This window comes from Lactuca virosa, chromosome 5 (assembly GCF_052849685.1).
Source record: "Lactuca virosa cultivar CGN04683 chromosome 5, Lactuca_virosa_CGN04683_v6, whole genome shotgun sequence".
Classification (NCBI taxonomy): Eukaryota; Viridiplantae; Streptophyta; class Magnoliopsida; order Asterales; family Asteraceae; genus Lactuca; species Lactuca virosa.
Window position 1 is genome coordinate 45,974,891 of NC_136430.1, and position 23,395 is coordinate 45,998,285.

Genomic DNA, 23,395 nt, shown 5'->3' on the forward strand with positions numbered 1-23,395 from the left:
TTCTCCTTTAAGCACACAAATAACACACTTTAAATTCAAAACACTCTCTTATGGGGTTAGGGTTTGCTAAGAACGACTCAAGGACTTGGAGGCTGAAAGAGTGAGGCTAAATGATCCATAAAGGTACTTAAATACTCTTCAAACCCTAAAAATTAGGGTTTCACCCGGACATTAGTACGCCCAGCGTACATATATGTACGCCTAGAGTACTCACATGTACGCCCAACGTACTACTCCTGCTCCCAAAATTACCATTTTCTACTAGGGCTTCATAGGGTACATCTTTATAATCCAAGGACCCAAAAAGACATATTAAAAACCAAAGGAAAGATTTGAGGATACCTGAAACCCGAGAAGTTACATGTAGATTGAGACTTGGTCCCTGTTTGTTGCATAGGTGACTTGTAGAGTTGGCTATCAACTATGTGATCATTACTGTTATCTTCAAGCCTGCGAGATGAGTTTCTCACTATACTCGTGGGTCGAAGGCACCAATGCCAACACACTAAATTATATTGTGTATCCTTGTGTATAGGATGTTGTTATGTTATAGTGTTTTGTTAGATTAGTAGATCTGTAAGATTACATGTATTGCTGGTTATTGTTTATCTGGTTGCATATGTCAACATAGTGTGGTTGGGTTGAGGTAATATTGCTTTGTGTGGTATGCCAACAAACCCTGGAGTAATCTAGTCATAAGGTGAGGGTCGGGAGGGCATTCCAGTCTTATGTTATGGGCATCTTACTTTAATTTGTCCTTATTATATCATTGTACTTCGAAAAATCCACCTTATTATAGCAATGCATCCACATATAAAGCAAATTTCACTACTATATTTGGATATATTTTTCAAAGTACAATATCCTAATAAGAATAAAATGAAATGAAATGCTATAATTAGGTGACTTTTGAAAGTATAATGTTGCAATAGAAAGAAATACAAGTAAGACGCTATAGTTTACAAACATATAAAAGTGGGTTGGTATGTGGGAGTGGTGGTGTCTGCAACAGATTACTCTAGGTTACATTCAGTCAAGGTCTGAGACTTCTTATATATAAAATTGATATAATTTTTTTCACTATAAAATTGGAAGTATAAAGAACTAGATTCTTGATAGTAGTTTACATGTCTTTTCTAAATGGTTTCAGCTGTGGTAAAATTATAAAATAATTGTTGATGTTTAAGATCTCCCTAAAATTGGGTGAAATATTTACCGAGACTGGTTTGGTTCTAGGTCCCTAATCAATAATTTGAAATACAACAGTATATAAAACGATATAAAAAAAGAATTTGAGTCGTTCGGTAAAATGTCCAAATTTCCCTTAGTGGAGAAAGAAAATCTGGCAACAACTTACAACCTTGTGTGAGTAGTGATATTGCATAGTTCCGGTTTCACATGCCTTGCAACCGTGTTAAACCCTATTTAGGTAGTATTATGCCTTGTAAGTAATTGTAACCAATATTCTGTGTGTGATCAAAATATGTCTCTTTCAGATTGGCTTATTGTAACCGATTATTTCTGTGTAGCGATTGTTGGGTTTTGAGCATTCTAACACTTCCTAAGTGTACATGCAACCCTAATAAACCTTGGATCTATGTTTGTCTAAGGTACATGCAAAATATTAATTTCCAAGGTTTATAACCTATCTAGCATGGCATGGGGTACTTTTAAACATAAAAGGACTAGATGAATTACATACCTTTTGTTGATTGTTGATTTCTTGGAGTTTGAGAGCCAAGCACCAATAATGTGAATGCCTCAAATGGAAATCACAAATCACCACAAACTTGGAAAATGTATGAGAGAGTATAATAACACTTAGAAATCGGCCACCACTATTACACACACACTAGGGTCTTTTTCATGCAACATAAGCGTGTTTATATAGTGTGCATGGTTAGGGTGAAACCCTAATAACCCATGTCTTTTCCTCTTCCAAGGATCCATGGGTTAAAAGCTCCATGGATCATCCATGGACTTCCATATAAGCTTAGCCCATTAACAAATGAGCATTAGCCCACACCATATAAATACAATATCCCATGATTTAATTAGTCTTCCTTTTAATCACTAAATCAATTCATAATTAATTCAAGATTAAAACTAATTAAATAACATGACTTTATATTAATATATTATAACTTATAATATATTAATAAATCGTAAGTATACAATTCTCATAAAATTATCCATAAACAGTTTGGGTGAAGTGCAACCCAAATGGACCATGCCGGGTCGGGTCAAGTATATACCAAATAAGTTATGGACTTAGACACCTTATCCAACAGTCTCCCACTTGGATAAGTCTAATAACTGTATTTGCGTATGTTACTTCAGGAACCAACCAGCAATCGTAGCTCTCGAAAACTCTGTTGAACTATGAAGCACCATTTTAGATAAGTGATCATATAATCCTCTGTTCTCATGATATCAGCCGGACAAATACATGGAACAACGTCGTACTTATTGTCCAGCAGTTTGTTTCTCGATTTCCGATTTGTTTGACAAAGAACTAAATTGAACACATCAATTAGGTTCTGACCGGGCCCGGTACATAGGTCAAAACAAAATCATCGAGGGGCCCAGATATCGCTTCTAATCCTCCAAGGACTAGAAGGAATAGATAAACTTCGACTCATATACTTATTTCTACTACTTGTTGAATTATACACAAAGGCACGTTTTATAACATCAAGTTATTGATGCGTTTACGTGCAATCAATGCACAACCAACTCATAGGTAACAACTCATATCTCTAGGTTTGAAGACTTATATGATATTACCGTCTCACAATCACTCGAGATAAATTCCATGAAGTGATACAAGTGAGCGTGGGTTAATTCCAATACTCATAACTTATGAGTACTCATGAATGTTGTAGCAACCATTGCTATGTCTAAACACGTTTAGCCATCTACAAACTCGATTCATGACAGTCTTAATTCATACCTACTTCCAACATATGAACGACTGTGGAGTGTTTAAATAACTTAGTCATTCGGAAAGAATAACCTAGCTATTCTGGAAGTCAAAACATGCAAAGTGAAACACAATAATAATCGAATCCAATATGGTCTCAGAACCCTTTTGAATATAAATAAAACCACCTTTTATTTATCACCATATTGATTACACATTATTCATTGTATAATGTTTCAAATAATCAACTTAATACTTGAACAAAAACAACAGTCGTCCCATGCTCCTAGCATGTACACTTTGTTTTTCTAAACAATAGTTATGCCATACTCCAAGTATGCACACTATGTTTGTCTATGATCTTTACTTTGTGAAATAGATCAATTGAACATGATTCCAATGATGCTCATTTCACAATCCCAAATCCTTATTGTAAATGTAAGAATTCCTAATTCCTACCATTTACCAAAAAACTATTAGATTTTAAACTTATATGCACTGATCCTCTCGTAATGATTATGCACAAGGTCACCAAAACCTTGTCATCAGTCATTACAGAGGATTCCAAAGGAGATCAACTCTATGGAAACGAACTCTCATATTCAAAGTACATTGCTTTGAACATCCTTCTTGCATAAAAGTTTCTAACTTTCTCATAGATTCTTAATATCCAACTCCCAATATGGAAAATTTCCATATTCCTATTTTGATTATCATATCTGAACAAGAGCTACCTCTTTTCAAAATATATCCATATGGTCCTTCCAAAATTTAACACTATACTTCCAACTGTCCCTGAGCAACCAATCTTTGGTGAGCCTTAGATAGTCCTCGACAATTGCTTAATCATTTTAGTCTTATCCAATTCTAGACTTTTCCCTTCTTAATGCTCTGAGCATTTGGAAAATTTAGAAAGGATGAATATTATAGCACATGTGACCGATCCTATACCCGAAGCATATGGGACACGATTCACGATGTCTCACATAAAGACCTGATACTGGATCAGTCTTTTGCTACAATATTTTTTATTTGCCATGTTTTCAAAAAACGACTATGAAGAGGGATGTCGTAATCATAATCGAATTTGAGAACGCAATATATATAGAATTTCCTTATGTTGAACCATTCCAACATAAAATTCATATATATCCTTGACTAAAGATGATTAAAAACTCAATCTAAGCTTTTAGAATTGAAATGAAGTATAATTTCCTCTCCCTTAATTATAGCAAAACAACTTTTTCAACCCCTACAACATTACGAATTGAAACTTTTGTTTTTCTATAATTAACATTGCTAACTTGCAACACTAAACATAATAATCATGCTCCCACTAACATGATGATTATCAGCATAACACTTATGCTCCCACTAGCTCTGACATATTTCCAGAAATCAGCTGGACTCCTGAAATTTAGATTCGTACACCCTTTCTTAGATAGCTCACATGTGTGTCTAAACAATTTCCAGAACTATGAAAAGGGATGCCGTAATCATAGTCTTAATTGTTTAGACCTTTGCCATTTCTCACAAGTCCATGTTAGTGTGCCGATTAACCACACACGCTCCACTAACGACTTTGAGAATGCAAACATCACAATTGCTATCTACTTTAAATCTTCTTAGTGAAAGCATTTCCTCACCATCATTTTCATGAATCGGAGAGAAACCTTATGACACTTAGATTTTATGGTGTATGAGTTCCTATCCATGTGAATTTGTCAAAACCATAATCACAAGACAAGGTTAGTAACAAATTCAGCCTTACATGGATTGAACTTGTTCAATCTTAATTTCTTGTCATCTGGTAGCACAAGGCCCACCAATGCTTCCAAGCTGTTATGCACACAGTTTAGAACTAACAGAACTCATATGCATAGTCAACTTAATAGGAACAGACACAGAAACAAGAATTATGTCAACTTAATAGGTTGCAAACCTTAAGTCGTGTGCTAGTGATAAAACTCAGGTTTTACTCTTGATATCTTGAAATCCTTTCAGGATCTTAAAGACTCCCACTGTCCTCTTGACATATAAGTTTCCCTAGTCAAGAACCATTCCTTGACAAAACAAATATTTAAGGGATAGTGCGGATTCTTATCAAGATAAACACTTCACACAATTGGTCCTAGTTGGTCTTTGTCTTATCCAAGACATCACAACTTACCAATTTCAAATGTACAGGAGTAGAAAACATTTTACACTACATTTGATAAGTGTTTTAAACCTTACTTTATGTCACTCAATGTTATAATCTTGGATTATGACTCTAAGAGTTGTTTTGGAACGAAGTATGATCCATCTTCTTGATTTTAACCATTCCAACAATTCATGACCCCTCATCTTAGTCATAACAATGCACTAAGATGTCCTTAGAGTATGAATTTGTGATATGGTTTCATAATCATTAAGATGATCATAAAAACATGTATGATCCATCTTCTTGATTTTAACCATTCCAACAATTCATGACCCCTCATCTTAGTCATAACAATGCACTAAGATGTCCTTAGAGTATGAATTTGTGATATGGTTTCATAATCATTAAGATGATCATAAAAACATGATACTAAAGTACTCTCCCATCTTTTCAAATTTGAGAAACTTTTATCTTTCTGCCAAATTTGATTCTTCTCATCCGTTCTGCCATACATTGAAACTTTTCCAATGTTACAGAATTATACTTAACCTTAGAAGTATAACCATATTTACTAATCTTTAGTAAATCATGACGAATTGATCTTTGTGGTGGACCTTGACCAGCACACACCCAGTGTACCTAATTCCTTAGTCCTTCAATTGACTCACATATGCATGTGATCAATGAATTAGTCTCAATTTTACAAAGATGAAAATTCTCATTCATCATACAATACAACTTGTATGATTCCAAGTTTCTGTCTAACTGAAGCATGGGTGATGAGAACCTTTCCTCATTTGGTAAATTCAGACACTACCACATATGAGAGAATCAAACTCATATTTCCAATATTGCTAGAAACATACAAACATCAATTTTCCATAAATGCCATTGTAAGGGGATATAATATAAAATAAACTAAACAAAACTTTTATTTCTTTATTAAAATGCGGAAAAATATTCCTTACAATGCAACTTTAAATGAAAACTATGCTATTACATATTTCTTAGCAATCTATCATAACTTTTAAGTAGTGGCTCAAAAATCCGATCCTCGAACCATGCGATAGAAATCCATCTTCGTGATCAGATTCAACACACTCTTCTTTTAACCTTCCTTTTGCTCGATCCTGCTAAACATCAAGATGCAACCTAGTCACATCATGTAATAAGAATCAACAATTAGGAATTTTAACAAAGTTAGATAGTGGACTTACCTAAAGCCGAGTCAAACATTTTGTCTCTACTTGCTTTCAAACATTTCAGGTATCCAGGGCAGCTTCGCTTCCAATGTCCCTTCTCATGACAATAAAAACATATAGACTTTTTGGGAATGGTACATGAGACAATCACAGACTTAGCCTTTCCCTTTACCTTTTGGTCAACCAGGTTGACCAAGGCCGATCCCTTTTCATTGGGAAGAGAAAGCTTTTCTGGACTTCCAATGTTACCATTGTCCATGTCCATGGAAGTTTGAGAATTAGACCTTCCATCAATATTTGCTTGACCATTGCGCCAAATCATTGCTGATTCAGCAGCAACAAGCAAATAAGAAAGATCTATTAGGGTTATGTCAGGATCTGTCATATGGTAGTCTTTAATAAACTCACCATACGACTCAGGAAGTGACTGAAGAACCCAGTCAACAACGAACTTCCTTGAAATAACAGCACCCAACATTCTCAACCTGTCAATGAGTGACTTCATTCCTAAGACATGAGTGCACACAGGTCTTCCATCTTTATGTTTCATTTCTAGTAGAGCTTGAGTGACCTTGAACCTTTCAAGTCTTCGGGCTTGTGGGTCAGGGAGAATAAATGGAGGAGGTGGAGGGAGTGAAGCATGATGTTGAGGGACATCATCTTCAAGAGGAAAGCTTGTTCCAAGCGATTTGGGAAGATCATAGTTGTCTGAACCAAACATCTACAATGGGAGAAAATCAAGTTAGTTGATTCAAGTCCTTAATATAACACCCAATATGAAATATTAAGGCTAGGACCCAACACAATATTTTATAACTTGGAAGAGGGATGCCGTAATCCAAGCTATAAAATATTTGAAGGTAGGCGAATGACGATTCACCAATTTCCACCATGAAAAAAGAAATAATTTATTAGGTTTTAATTGGATTTGAAACTCCTAGATCTTTTGAGATTCATTGAACTTTTCAATGGCATGTTTCAATCTCGATTGTGCCCTCTCAAGTTTTGTGACTGGGATGCCGAGGATCACAAAACAAGGTGTGAATAACCATGCAAACTCACTAGGTACCCTTAATATTATCACCTAATCGATGTGCCGGTTAACCACACACGCTCCACCGATCTATGATAAACATTAAGTCACCCTTCGTGATCCTTACTAGTCCAAGTTAGTGTGCCGGTTAACCACACACGCTCCACCAACGACTTGGTAAGGTACAAAGTGTGAATTTCATGGGTTAGAACCATATTCACATTTTCCTAAAGTAACTAAGATTGGGAATTTATAAAAGGTTTAGTTACTTTATAATATTCATTATACTTTTAATGAGAATTTAAAGTCATTGTCCTACCCGTTCGGCTAACGACCCTCCACCGATCAAGGAAGCGGTGGGTGAGAATGGACACCCATTAAGTTGCCATTTTATAGGCAACAACCTTATACCCCCCTTATAGACCGGCTTCGTGAATGAGGCCTACTAACGGTAAAACGACTTGATCTTATATATATATATAATAATTAACCATTAATGTTATAAATAGTATAATGGTTGAATTTTAACTTTTAAAACTCTAAGGGTTGGAATTAAAGTTTATTAAAGTGTGTGAAACTTTACAAATTCCAAAACTTGAGGGCAAGTTTTGTAACTCTCCATAACTTTTCATTTCATAACTTATGAATTAAAGGTTCATAAAAATGAAGACTCTTCATTTTATGTAACTTATGTGTTTTAAGTGTGTGTTTAAAAGAAGTGACCTTTGGATATCCATAACTTGAGGACAAATTATGGACTCCATTAAAACACATAAATGATCAAGAATTAATCCTAAACAGTTCAGCAAATAATTCCTATCATCTTCTAAATTCATAAGAACATGAACATGATCATCAAAGTTTCAAGAATTATATGAACACATACAAAGCATGAAATTTTGATATAAGCTATTGTAAATGGATTAGAACAACCATTACACCAACTAAAACAAGTTTTAAAACACCAAAACAGTTTAGGGTAATGTTTCTAGTCCATTTCCAGCAGCAAAAGTCGAAAATCTGCATTCTGAGGCTCCTACTCGCCGAGTGCACGAACCTACTCGGCGAGTAGGATGAGTTTACACATGAACTCGGCGAGTCCCCCCATGGACTCGGCGAGTTCATCATGCAGACAGCAAGAAAATCGACTTTTTCCACTATTTTGCATCAAGTATCAAACAAACAAAACCAGGCTCTGATACCACTGTTGGGTTTTGAGCATTCTAACACTTCCTAAGTGTACATGCAACCCTAATAAACCTTGGATCTATGTTTGTCTAAGGTACATGCAAAATATTAATTTCCAAGGTTTATAACCTATCTAGCATGGCATGGGGTACTTTTAAACATAAAAGGACTAGATGAATTACATACCTTTTGTTGATTGTTGATTTCTTGGAGTTTGAGAGCCAAGCACCAATAATGTGAATGCCTCAAATGGAAATCACAAATCACCACAAACTTGGAAAATGTATGAGAGAGTATACTAACACTTAGAAATCGGCCACCACTATTACACACACACTAGGGTCTTTTTCATGCAACATAAGCTTGTTTATATAGTGTGCATGGTTAGGGTGAAACCCTAATAACCCATGTCTTTTCCTCTTCCAAGGATCCATGGGTTAAAAGCTCCATGGATCATCCATGGACTTCCATATAAGCTTAGCCCATTAACAAATGAGCATTAGCCCACACCATATAAATACAATAGCCCATGATTTAATTAGTCTTCCTTTTAATCACTAAATCAATTCATAATTAATTCAAGATTAAAACTAATTAAATAACATGACTTTATATTAATATATTATAACTTATAATATATTAATAAATCGTAAGTATACAATTCTCATAAAATTATCCATAAACAGTTTAGGTGAAGTGCAACCCAAATGGACCATGCCGGGTCGGGTCAAGTATATACCAAATAAGTTATGGACTTAGACACCTTATCCAACAGCGATGTCACACCCCGCTAAAGTGGAAACACGAGGCGTGGCATTATAAAGGGTTTCATAGCAAAAGTTAAAAGACAACACCAACCATAGTATTAAAAATCATTACAAATTTACAATGGGTTTGAACAACTTTTAAAAGAAATTACAATGAAAATTGAAATTCAACACATGCGAATGCTCCTAAAAGTGATGTGTCCCTAAGTGCCACTTACTCGATGATTCCTGAAAAAGCATGTAAAACGAGCATCAACTATAAAAATAGTTGGTGAGTACTCACAGATAAAAAAAAATATTGGTTTCATGAATCGAAATCAAGTTTTGATAAAAGTTTCCATAAATGAAAATATATTGTTAAAATGAGTAATCAAGTTCATTGCTGCAAGGAGCAAACAATTTCATTGCTAAAACATGTATATAAGTTTCCAATAATAAAATTTCGATGTTGTAATGAGAAACAAAGTTCATTGCTATAATGAGAAACAAAGTTCATTGCTATAATTAATAAACAAGTTTATTGCCATAATTAATAACAATTTTGTATGTGTATGAGTAAACAACGAGTTCACAACCAAGCCTATGACTGATGCCCTATCAAGATCTATGCTTATCGTTCCATAGATTAATATGGTATCATGCACTCAAGCAATCGGGCGAGTGAGGAGTTGTCAATTCCTAATAGCACTATCCATAATGACCATTGGCTCAAAGAGTTAATGGTTGGATTAAAGTATAAGGGAAGGGACTTAAGACGATAAGGCCTCATGTTTCAAGTTGCATAAACATACATAGCAAAATATAGCAATCAATTTTGATACAAATCAATTTAAATACAACAAACAATAAATAGTTTTTCGGACATGATTTTCCACCCCAAAACATAAAAAACGAAAATAGGGGAATGCGTGAATACTCACAACATGTATTAAGATGATGCAAATGGTGCCTTGAACTACGCTCCACTCGTACCACTATCGTTTTTCTACAATAATGGTATTCACTAGTGATTCTCTAATCGAAATCTAACACTGATATACTTACTACTACAAGAGAATTATGCCAATATTGTGTCAAAATTTAATATTGATAAGTTAAAAACATTTTTCTGTGAAAATGTTATAACTCATGTGATTAAGATAATTTTGGATATCATTTTCCATATTTTTGTAATATTAATTGAGGGTATTTCAATGCATTTAAAGGTGTTTTAAACTCCTAAAAATCCAAAATATTATCAAACAGTTTCCAAAACTTGTCATACTTTTCATTTTCATTCTAAATATAGTAGAGGTCTTCCAGAAATTTTCCTTTGAATTTTTGATATGATTAACTAATTTTCCAAAATTTTAAGCCTTCATATCAATATAAATTCGTGAAAAATAGCATCCAAATGATAAAAATTCCCAAACTTTTTATGATACTGACACTAGACATACTTAAGCTGGGAAAAATATAAAAATGGATTTCTAAACTGTTTAACCAAATTTTATGATTTTTGTGTTTTTATTCTAATAAAAATGGAGATAAATAGAAAACAGTTTCCAAAATTACCCAAACTTTTAATAATACTGTTATTAGACATTCTTAAGCTGGGAAAAATATAAAAATGGATTTCTAAATTGTTTAAACCAATTTTATAATTTTTGTGTATTTATTCTAATAAAAATGGATTTAAGTGTACTTAATCTTGGGAACATATAAGCAAAATAGCATACAGAAGAGAAAAATCATCAAAAATTTTATGTAGCATCCTAATATATTATAAGGTGTTCTGGTAAATTTTCATGAATTTTGGATGAGTAAAACTATTTTTCCTGTTTTTAGTCCATTATAAATACAACAATCGGTGAAAAATAGGAATGCATTATGAAATATTCTGAAAATATTTTTCTAAGTCTTCCACATAAGTTATAAGCTGTGAAAATTATTAGATACGCCTTTCAAATTGTCTAAAGTGGTTTTATGATTTATTGGGGCTAAACAAAAAAAAATTCAAAACCATGCTAAACAGTACCCAAAATTGATGAAACTTAATGGGAAGTCATTATTTAGCAGAGGGGCCATCCAAGAATTTACCTAGGATTTATAGACCTCATAAATATTTTATATGATTTATTGCCTTATTTTATTGCAATAATTATAATAATTCGAGAAAAATGAATTATTTTCTGAAAATTTGTAGAACATCTCATTTTGTTGGTAGAATACAGGGAAAAATCGGATTTGATCAGAAAAGAAGTTTTAGATATTTATTTGGGAATAAATCCTTTATGAACATATTTGAAAGCTTTTAACAACAAACTTTGATCATCTAGCATCTAAGCTTGAAGATCTTCACATGCATGTTGGTTTGAAACCCATTCATGAGTTTGAAATGGTCAAAAATCGTTTTTGAAAGAAAACTTAGGGTGCATGTGGTGATTTTCCATAAAAACGTGTAGAAAATTGCATTTTGTTGATTTTGACTTAGGTTTTGGTCCTTGGATTTCACCATTGACAACATGCATGTTGTTTTTGGGTGAAATCCTGCCAACATCATCATCAAAACTGAAGTGAATGAACATGCACACAAGTTTTCTAAGAGAAAGGAGTAGAAGAAGAAGGAAATGCAAGAAAAACCTTGAAAACTTGAAAGAAAATGAAAGGAAATCGTGTTCTACCTTAATGAACACCACTAGATGATGAAGATTTTGAGTTTGAGGTGTGTTCTTGGACTTATTTTCTGGAAAATTTTGTGGGTATAGAGAGAGGAAGAGAGAAAATAGAGTGGTGAAGGTAGAGAGAAATGAGAGAAAATGAGAGAGAAAGTGGAGTGTGAGAGAGAAAGAAGTGATTATGTGTTTTGGGAAGAGGGGAGTGTGTTGGGAAGAGGGTGGCCGGTTTTGGGGGATAAGAAAGGGTTTCCCTCTCTTCTATTTTTATAAAATTCAAATCTTTTATAAAAATATCAAACTCTTTTATAAAATGTGCACTAAAATCAAGTTTTTATTCATAAACCTTGACTTTTGATTCATAAATTATGGGTAAATGTTAATGAGTTAAATTTTATTATTTTCTTGAATGCATTTTCATAATTTTAATTATTATAAGAACATATTATAAGGTTCATAACTATTTTTATAGACTTTTTAAGGTTAAATTTTATAAATTTAGGTTTTAGGGCATTTAAGGGTTTTGGAGTTTAATAAACTTTGAATATCAAAATAAATTGAATCTTTGAGACTTCAAATTATCTTATGGTATTATAACTCTTTTATAGTTATAAATAATGTCTGTAATTTATTTTTAGCAGTTTATTGGCATTCTATGTAGTGATTCCGAGATTCAAGCGAAATTGAAGAATCAAGTATACTAGTCCTAGTCTTCAACTTTGACTTAAGTTTCTATGAGACTTTGACCTAATTTCTACTTCTAGGTCAAGTGCATGATGTGTGTATATGATTCATGAAAAGGTGTTCGAGTCAAAGAGTGACCCGAATATGGATAGTCTCTACAGATAAGTAGTTGTAGAATTCACATACCAATGTGAAATCTAAGTACACTATCCTTCGATCTTACTTGTTTCCAAGTTTCTAGTAGGTTATAACTTAGCTTCTAATTACAAATTGTAGTATGTGTCGTGCCTATAAGTGCAACTAAGTTTAGTCAAATCAAGAATCGACTCGAATTTTGACGGTTGTCACAAGCGATGACACATATTTCATTGTTACCATTCTAAGATGCAAAAAAGTCGGCCATCCTTTGTAAATATCAAGAAGCAATTAGAAGCATATAGACCTTAGGAGAGTCTGAAAACTGAATTTGTTGAACTTTTTGAAAATGTCAGTAACATTTTCACCCAAACTGTTATCTTTAAGTCTCAATCAATGGGAATAAATAGAAAGTGAAAGCAATAGATTAGCTAATCCCAAATGAAACAACTTTCAATAATCCATGTTGCAACTTATTGACTCCCCCAAACTGTTATCATTACTCCTTAGTCCTTAAACTATCTATCAAATATCTAAAATAATATTTTACTAAAGATGAATAAAAAATAATGGTAGAATGTAAACAAACTTGGCCATTTCTCATATGTTGCCTTTGCAATGTTCAACCCAACTCCCAATGTTGTAAAGAATAAATCATTTGCATTTGCTGTAACCGGATCACCTGGAATGCAATTCTACCTCCGTTAAAGTAGGGAAGATCTGCAATGACACAATCCAATCAATTATTAGAAAAAAGGGAGATAATTGTGTTATGACCTTAAAAATAGCCATAGTATGAAGCTTAGTGGCTAGTGCAAACATCCCCTTCCTTTTAGTGAATCAAAAATCAGGGAAATCAAAGACATTTTTTTGGAATTTATACATAGTACCTTCACTTTAATGATGTACTTATTCTCTTCCTTTGTCTTCCAACTCATGGTGGAGGCCATCACTCCAACGGATCCCCTATAACACAATAAAATGGTAGAAGTGTAGTAGATGAGTATAAAAGATCAACATAAATTGGAAATTGGATAAGGATCTGTAAATGTAAAAGTTTTATCACTCGTTAATTTATCAACAAACTGCATCATAAACAACTGGATATATAGTACCGAAAAATACATAAAAAAAGAAGTTTAAATGAAGTAATAAATGACTTACTCTAACAAAGCAATCATAGTAACGAAGCCTTAGAAGCTTGAAAGGCATGGAAGGATCTACAAAAACTTCACAAGTTCTTTAGAAAGTCACAGAAGTAATTATTTGAAGTGCTTCTAAGAAAGATGAATCATTGAGACATATGTATAATCGAATATAAAGTAATACAACATGAGCATACGAAATTTGATCTGAAAATGTGATATATATATATATATATATATATATATATATATATATATATATATATATATATATATATATATATATATATATATATATATATAGGAACTGAAAGAGTTGTTTTTTTCTTAAAATAGGCACAACAACAATTTCAAAGGGATGCACAAACAATTACACCTGAAGCTCTAGAATGTGTAAAAGGCTGCACATGCAAGCAATGAAGTAGAGCATAAAGCAGAGGTCAAAAAAGAACCATACCTCGTAAAAGCAGTTGGTCAAGCTTGGGAGGATCCAACATTGGCAGAGTGGCCAGAAACTAAGTTTTGTTCATCTGATTTTTAATTTTCTGATAGAAAAATGTCATCTTGTTGTTTATGATTGTAGTGATGTTTTTTTTTCACAAACACTATTAAGCCTTAAGAATAGAAGCATGAAAACGAAAAATTAGGGATTACCTGTATAAAAACCTTCGAGATACAAAGATGAAAGAAGGATGATGGCCTGATTGGAGGAAAAGTTAGGGATTAGTTGCGTACATAACTTCAAAATCGAAGCCAAGCATGAATTCACCTTCGATTTCTTCCTGTCTGTGTTTTGTATTTGTTCGGATTCTCAAAAACACTAGTCTCGGAGGCTTCGTCAGACGAATTTATGAACCTCAAAGAAAAAATCGACGTCGAAGTGAGATTTAGGAAGAAAACTGATTTGTATTGCAATCGGTCTTAGGAACGACTTATGGGAGAATATTTACGCAGAGGCAGCGGTGGTTTTCTCGAAGAAGCGGAGGCAATCAACAAAAAGACATGTAACAAGGGACTAAGTGTGGCGTTAAATATGCTTTTGGGAGTTCTATCAAGGAATCTAGTCGATCAGCCTCTAAATGGAATAAATGAGCGATAGATGAGGCGGTGGAGGAACATGCAAAAGGTTCGAGAAGTATTTGAGTGCGAATAGGCGGTCGAGGGGCTAAATTTGCCAACCCCTCAAAATAGCGTGGCCAAAGTCTGAAATGGTAAAAGTTAACTGTTCATAACTCCATCCACGTTTAATATGTGTGTGTATATATATATATATATATATATATATATATATATATATATATATATATATATATATATATAGAGAGAGAGAGAGAAAGAAAGAAAGAGATGAGGGTTCAATTGAGAAAAAAAAAAGGTTGAGAATGAGGGAAACAATATCAGCCACAAAACATTTAGGCGTACCGATGGAAATGGATAACGGATAGACATGTGTTTTCCAACCAAACATGTTTCCTTAAACTATGCTAATCATTACCTTAATATACACAAAAAACATATATTTTTTTTGTTTTTTTGATTTTTAGAAAGCTATTTTTATAAAAAAAAATTATTTTCAATATATCAAAATTCATAATTTTTTATTCTCTATAAATAGACATCCATGTTGATATAGTTTTAAGATAAAATAATTTTTTTTAGAGTTTCAACTCTCGTTATTCATAAGTGAATAAATATCGATCAGATTTTTATTACAGTACATCGTTATTCATTTATGAATAAAACGTATGTTTAAGCTTTTTAAAGTTTAAGTATCATTCATATATAAATATAATAAGTAATAAAACTTATTTACCTAAAATATATTTTTTTACATCATCTTTCGTCACACGTTATATTTATATATGAATAAAATGTGTATTAATGGTCGTCATATGTTATATTCATATATAAAAATAAATTTATCAGATTTTTGTTATAGTTCATTTATTATTCGAATATGAATAAGTAGTATGTTAATAAAAGACGACGTGTTTTAAAATTTTGAACCACTTAGTCATATATGAATAACAAAATGAACTGTAACAACATTTTGATAAATGTGTTTTTTATATATTAATATAACTTGTGAGGAAGACTAATACACATTTTATTCATATGTGATTATAACATGTGATGAGAGTTGATGTAAACTGTAAATAGTTTATATATGTTATATTTATATATGAATGATATTTAAACTCTAAAAAAACTAATCAAACTTTTTATTCATAAGTGAATAACGAATGTACTGTAGTAAAAATCTGATGTATTTTTATTCACTTATGAATAACAAGAGCTGAAACAATAAAAAATTAAATCTTTTTATTTTATCTTAAAACTATATCAATATAGATGTCTATTTATAGAGAACAAAAAACTATAAATTTTGATCTATTTAAAATTATTTTTCGATAACAATAGCTCCTTAAAAATTAATATATATATATATATATATATATATATATATATATATATATATATATATTAAGGTAAAAATTACCATAGTTTAAGAACATGTTTTGTTGGAAAACATATGTGTATTCCTTTCCCATTTCCGTCCGTACGTTGGAGACTTTTGCGGCGAAAATAAATGATTGGCTGAGAATGATTCTCTCATTCTCAACATTTTTTATTTTCTCAATTGAACATATATATATATATATATATATATATATATATATATATATATATATATATATATATATAGAGAGAGAGAGAGAGAGAGAAAAAAAAAAGAAAGAAACACGATCGGGTGAGGATTCAATTTAAAGTAAGGACACCTTAAAATTTTGAAAAAAAAATCTAAAAAAAATACAAATAATAAAATCGAGCATATATCTGTGTCCGGGAGAAAAAAATTTTGCATCATTAAAATTTAATCATGGATCATAATGATGCAAAATAAAAAATTAAATTTGAATAATGGATCAATTTTAATGATGCAAAAAAAAATTCCAATTTTTTTTTCTCCCGGACATAGATCTATGCTCGATTTTATGATTTGTATTTTTTTTAGATTTGTTTTCAATTTTTTTAAGGTGTCCTCACGAGTCCTCACTTTAAAATGAGTCGTCACAGGAATCGGACCCTATATATATATATATATATATATATATATATATATATATATATATATATATATATATATATATATATATATATATATATATATATATATATATATATATATATATATAGGGTGATGTTCAATTGAGAACCATAATTAACCAATGAACCAATCTTTTTTTCAACTTTTAGAACTTATTTTTTATCAAAAAAAAAACTAAAAAGACAGAAATTCATAACTTTTTATCCTTTTTCCAATAATATCAAATTCGATAAAAAAGTTTTTTTTTTCGTCAAATTCACAACGTGAATCTTTGAAAATTTACAATGTGAATCAAAATTTACACAATGAATCCGAAAAATATATTTAACATTCACAATGTTAAGTTATGAATTTAGATATTTTTAGTTTTTTTTTCGATAAAGAATAAGCTCTAGAACTTGAAAAAAATATTTGGTTCCTTGTAGAACCAATAATTTTGGTTCTCTATTGAACTTTTCCATATACTCCATGTGATCACATTTAATGTATTTTGGCTGGACTTTGAATTACCTATTACTAGATGCTCGTCTTACTTGTCTTTCTTTGGACCTTACTTAACTTATTTTGGTTGGACTTTGATTTTATATCATCCTTTTTTTATTTTTGCATTGAAATATCATCTATTCTCCCGTATAAAAATTACAAAAAGTATCAAACATATATGAAACCTAACCATTACCTAATTTTCATACCAAACAACTCACTTTAAGAGGGCGATATCATGTTCATATTATGTTCATTCTAGAATGGATTTTTAAATGGTGTGAAATTCCTCAAAAGCAACTCTTAGGAGTAGCCGAACTCTTAGGCTTTGGAGCAAGATGGGTCAATTGTCGTAAGAGGCGAAAGATGATATCCACTATAGTATATGGTCTCATTTGACGAATTTAGAAGGCAAGAAACAATATATTATACAACAATCTGTTTCAATTTCCTACCATAGGGCGATGTAACTTCAGTGACGTACTTTTGGCTGCTCTCATTATAAATAAAACTAGACGAATTCTCGCGTGTTGCGCGACGCAGGTTAAAAATATATTGTTAGAATATTGAAAAATACATGTTTATAATGATTATGTTATTGACATTAACTTTGACATAATATATATATATATATATATATATATATATATATATATAATCTTAACTATTTTGAACAATAATATTCATTGACATTAACCGACCTTCCTCATTAATAGAATTAAATATAATTATCTATTTAGTATTATTTTTAACAATTGTTACGATTGATTAATTTAAATTTTTACTTATGCAATTACTTTCTAATTTCATTAATGATGTTCATTTAAAATACAATTTATTTGTAGTTAACGTTATGTAATTTATAATTTGATGTTATTATCATTTAAAATTATTGTTTATTAATTTTAAACCACTTATTATTATTAATAGGTTAAAGAAGACTTTTAAGAAACACTTAATATTATTATTCAAATATGAAACATATAATAAATAATAAAGTGATAAGATTGACAATTTGCATTTCAAAAGAGAGTTGCATGGATAATATGAGATATGCATTATTTTTATAATTTGACTTTATTGTTTATAACTATTGTTCGTTAATTTTAAAACCACTTATTATTATTAATAAGTGAAAAAAACATTTAAAAAACACTTATTATTATATTTAAAATGTTAAACATATACTAAAATATAAAGTGATAAGATAGACAATTTGCATTTTAAAACAGACTTACATGGATAATATAGATAATATGGCATATCCATGAATTTTTAATTAATTATTGCTTTGAAGCAACACAAACATACAAACATATATACAATATTATATTAAATATTATCTATATCACATTTCATAACATATGATCGATAACATGAATATAATTTAATTTATATTAAAATTTCAACCACAACATACAATGATTGTCTTAAAAGAATACTTAAACCAAGAAAAATAAAATAGAAAAAGGAATTAATATATAACAAACTTACAAATTAAAAACTTTAACATAATAACATGGCTCGAAAAATGGTTCAAAGCCCTCAAACCAATACAAAAACCTTTAGACTTGTTTTCTTTGTGAATTTTGTATGTGATTTATATTTGTGTGTCTAATCAAAGAGATTGACCTTTTATAGTAGAGTATCCATTAATTGATTATTAAACATATTATATAAGTTATAAAACCTTTGAATGGTTAATCATTATTAAGAGACTTTTGAGTGGTATTCATTAAAATAAGAGGTTTCAAATAAATATGGTTTAAGTAAAATGCATCATGAGAGTTTCAAATGAATGTAGTGAAAGGAAAAATGCTTCCTTTATAAGTATATAAAGATAAAGCTGATTGGTGTTGCTCTCATTTTATTTGTTGTAACATGTAATTGTACCTCACTTTCGCCCCGCTAGTTTTTCACTAGTCTTGAGATCTTTTTATATATATTCACCGTTTCAAAAAAAATCTTTGATCTTGGTATGCAATAATAATTTTGAAGAACTCTTCTAGGAGAATGCAACCACATTAAATATTACACAAATGGATCACGGAATTCACATTCACACGTCTTCAAAATCAACAAAAATATATTTTTTAATAAAGGGATACCAAGTAATATCTCATAATATACATGGAGAATAACAAACTCTCGATATAACGTGAAAAATAAAAGCAAGATCCTTGTTTATACTGGTTATCAAGTAATCAAATATCACAAGAATGTAAAATTTTCAAATTGATCATACGCTATGTCATATGTTTTACATGTATTTACTGACAATAATTTCGTCTCCAAAAATTTTTGAGATGTTCAAAAGTGTTTTTTTTCCCTATGTGTACCTAACTACCTAAGTATATAAGATATGCACGGATGCTAAGATTGTCTCTTTAGAAGAGTCTTTATGAAGAGATAAAAACATATATAAGCACTTATAAAACCGCATCACATCAATGTAAAATACATTAACACTTCCCTTTAGAGATGGTAGCTTCGATGAGGATAAAAAAAGAATGTGTCAAGCCACAGGAGTGCTAGACGCCAACTTTGATTCCATGTAGGATATGCATGAATTCCAACATTGTCTCTAAAAAAACCTTATGGAGAGAACATAGACTCAACATATATAGCCACCTATAATTAAAATTGTGTCACACCATACAATAGAAAAGGAATTTAAAACATATTTTATATTTAATTTCAGGGTGTCACTACCAGAAATCATATATTAGTGACAGACCATTCCATCGCATGTATCGAAGTGCTAGATGCTGACTCTATACCATGTAGGACAAGTTGTACCCGTTAGACCTTCCGGTATACCAATGACGAAGAGGCTCGTAGTCTACATTGCCACGAGGGTTGTCTGTGCACACCACCCCAGCCTATTGTGGTTGGGTGTTTTCGTTGTGGGAAAGATGCAAGACAATGACCAATGAGAGAGTCTCTCTCTCTCTCTCTCTCTCTCTCTCTCTCTCTCTCTCTCTCTCTTTCTCCGTAGTCGTGATAGGTATACCGGAGTTTGTTCGTGGTTCGTGATGGCTAGGTGGATGTGGAAGTGGTTCATGGCCCGTAAGATGTATAATGGATGGCCTTAGAGTTCTCGATAAATGAAAAATAGGGTAGAAACGGATGTTAATAATTTCACGTTGTATTTCTCCTTCCTAATTTCCGCAGACTTGGCAAAACCATTAATTGATATCGCTAATTAGAGCATCCACAATAGAAGTTTAATGGAAGAGTTGAATGAGGTGACATGCTTACTTGTAATTCAATGCATACAACTCCATCATTGTGAAATGACACCTTGGCATTCAATGGATTTAGATTTCAATGGTCATTGAACTATTCAATGGGAAAAAGGAAAGTCTTTAAATCTTTAAATAAATATAACAAATTAGTTTTTGTAGACTTTTATTAATATATATATATATATATATATATATATATATATATATATATATATATATATATATATACACACACGTAATATGATTTTAAAATTCCAAGTCTTAGAAAAAAAAGAGAAGTAAGCAAAAAAATGATAATTAATCACATTAACAAAATGGGCCACATGATTTTTTTTAATTTAAAAACCTACAAACAAACAATAAAAAAGAAAAAAAAAACAATCATATAATATTATAAAAAGATAAAAAAATAGATTAATGTTTCCAATTTAACTCATTCTAGAAATATAATACTAATATATTTTACGACTCAAATTTGATGAAATTACATATTAAGTTTGATCGTTGTTTTGTAAAAATCGTTCCCAAATATGTTCCATTAAATCATGTCGAAGTGCGTGATGCACTTCACTATCACGTAGTTCAACGTTTCTTAAAATTTGATACTGAATTTCTTGGGCTGGTCCTCGATGTACACGTATTGGAGGATCAACATCATCCGACCAATTACTAATCGTGTTTCCTTCGTCCTCTACGATCTTATTATGTAATATAATGCATGCATACATTATATCTTTTATATTCTTGAGTTGCCAAGATCTTGCTGGTCCTCGTACAATTGCCCAACGAGATTGAAGAACACCAAAAGCTCTTTCGACATCCTTTCTTGCACCCTCTTGGACTTCTTTGAATTTTGTCCTCTTTGGGTCAACCGGATGTGGAAAGCTTTTAACTATAGTAGCCCATTCGGGATATATACCATCTGCGAGATAAATTTTGCAATAAATTTTGGATATCATTAGCATTAGGCTTTCTCATGCAATGGTTTGAATAAACCTCAATTAAACATCTACAAAAAATTTTTAGACATTTGATTGATGTTGTTTCACCAATTCGTATGTATTCATCAAAAAGATCAGCCGCTGTGCCATATGCTAACTGGCGTATGGCAGCTGTGCATTTTTGTAAAGGGGAAAGACCTTTTTTTTACCTAAAGCATCAAATTTTTGTTGAAAAAAAAACAGAATGATTAGAGATACCATCAACTATTCGAAGAAATAACTCCTTCCTCATCCGGAATCTTCGTCGAAAAATATTAGGCGGATAAATAGGATGCTCATCGAAATAGTCGTTCCAAAGACGATCATGTGCTAATTCACGATCTCTTTTAATATATGTTCGACTTCTTTTAGGACGTCTTGGACTTTCTGCATCATCTTGTTCTGCTTCTATGCATTTAAGCTCATGATACAATTGAATTGTTGAATTATCTGCCAATTGTTTCATTATGAAATCATAACTACAATCGGATGAAGATGATGGCATTTTATGCAAAATATATCAACAAAGATATAATTTTGAAGGTGTGTGGTTGATTTATATTCTTATATACAATATGAGGATCATAATTGATTCAAATGGAAGTAGGTGGGATAATATTTTATTTAATAGAAAATATTTTGGTGATATTTAACAAATAGAAAATATATGAAAATATATGGATGATATTCATGATATATTTTATTTATGTATACAAATCATTATATATGTAAAAATAAGTAATTTAATTATCCACTAAAATTTGATTCAAAATATAATATATTTCGTTGAAAATATTATAAGATTTGATTCATACAAAACATAATATATGGATGAAAATATTATAAGATTTGAAAATGTTATATGATTTGATTTTAGAATACAAAATATAATATTTGGTTGAAAGTATTATTATTATTATTATTATTATATATATATATATATATATATATATATATATATATATATATATATATATATATATATATATATATATGGTAACAAGATAGTATTTGCATGAAAATATTCTTAAACTTAAAAATACATTATGATTTGATTTCAAAATATAAAAGTATATATTTGAATGAATACCATTTGGATGAAATATGATACATCGAAATATTTGACTCAAAGTAACTATTGTTGATTCTATTCTATATCTGAAGTCTATGTTAGCAAGGAGTAATCCAAATTATTACATTAATAAAATTTAAATTAATAATGGTAATTGAATTTATTATTAATTGTCATCCAAATTACTTGAAACTTTTATGCAAAATCCTTGAAATTTCATACAGAATATTTGGAGAATATTGAACATCTTATGAAAAATATCATCACTTTATGCAAAGTGTTCATATTTGGATGTGCCGATAACATTTTTCCTATAAAAACCTCTATTGTGATCATTTTCATTACATGATCTCCTCACTCATACCCTCCATACTTAAATCATGAATTCTTATTATTACACAAACCCGTTGAATTCTATTGATCTCGAAAATCCAAACAATCCTCCATACCCACATTCTTCATCTCCAATTTCTCCAAACCCAAATTATCCATGCCCAAATCCTTCTCAAAATCAATATCCAAACCCCCCTCAAAATATGGAACCTACTCCAGAAGTTAGTCCCACCAACAAACGATCCAAGTCTAAGAAAACCTATTGGAGTAGGGAAGAAGAAATATTGCTTGCAAAA

General features: G+C 31.0%; 1 protein-coding gene across 1 annotated transcript; it reads right to left on the bottom strand.

Moving 5' to 3' along the window:
• Positions 1-21,205: 21,205 nt before the first annotated feature.
• LOC145111212 (uncharacterized) lies at positions 21,206-22,199 on the bottom strand. The gene is made up of 3 exons (XM_079047508.1): positions 21,914-22,199; positions 21,743-21,826; positions 21,206-21,636 (listed from the first exon to the last, which is right to left on the bottom strand). Exons 1-3 carry the CDS (start codon positions 22,197-22,199, stop codon positions 21,206-21,208), a joined length of 801 nt encoding a protein of 266 aa, XP_078903634.1.
• Between the last annotated feature and the right edge of the window lie 1,196 nt (positions 22,200-23,395).

What these genes read in the sequence shown, in the direction of transcription:
- LOC145111212 (XM_079047508.1), bottom strand. Translation starts at nt 22,199, where the DNA reads ATGCCATCATCTTCATCCGATTGTAGTTATGATTTCATAATGAAACAA. An exon ending in ATTTCTTCGAATAGTTGATG is followed by an intron (nt 21,827 to 21,913) that starts GTATCTCTAATC and finishes AAAAATGCACAG; the next exon opens with CTGCCATACGCCAGTTAGCA. An exon ending in TGAAACAACATCAATCAAAT is followed by an intron (nt 21,637 to 21,742) that starts GTCTAAAAATTT and finishes TTTATCTCGCAG; the next exon opens with ATGGTATATATCCCGAATGG.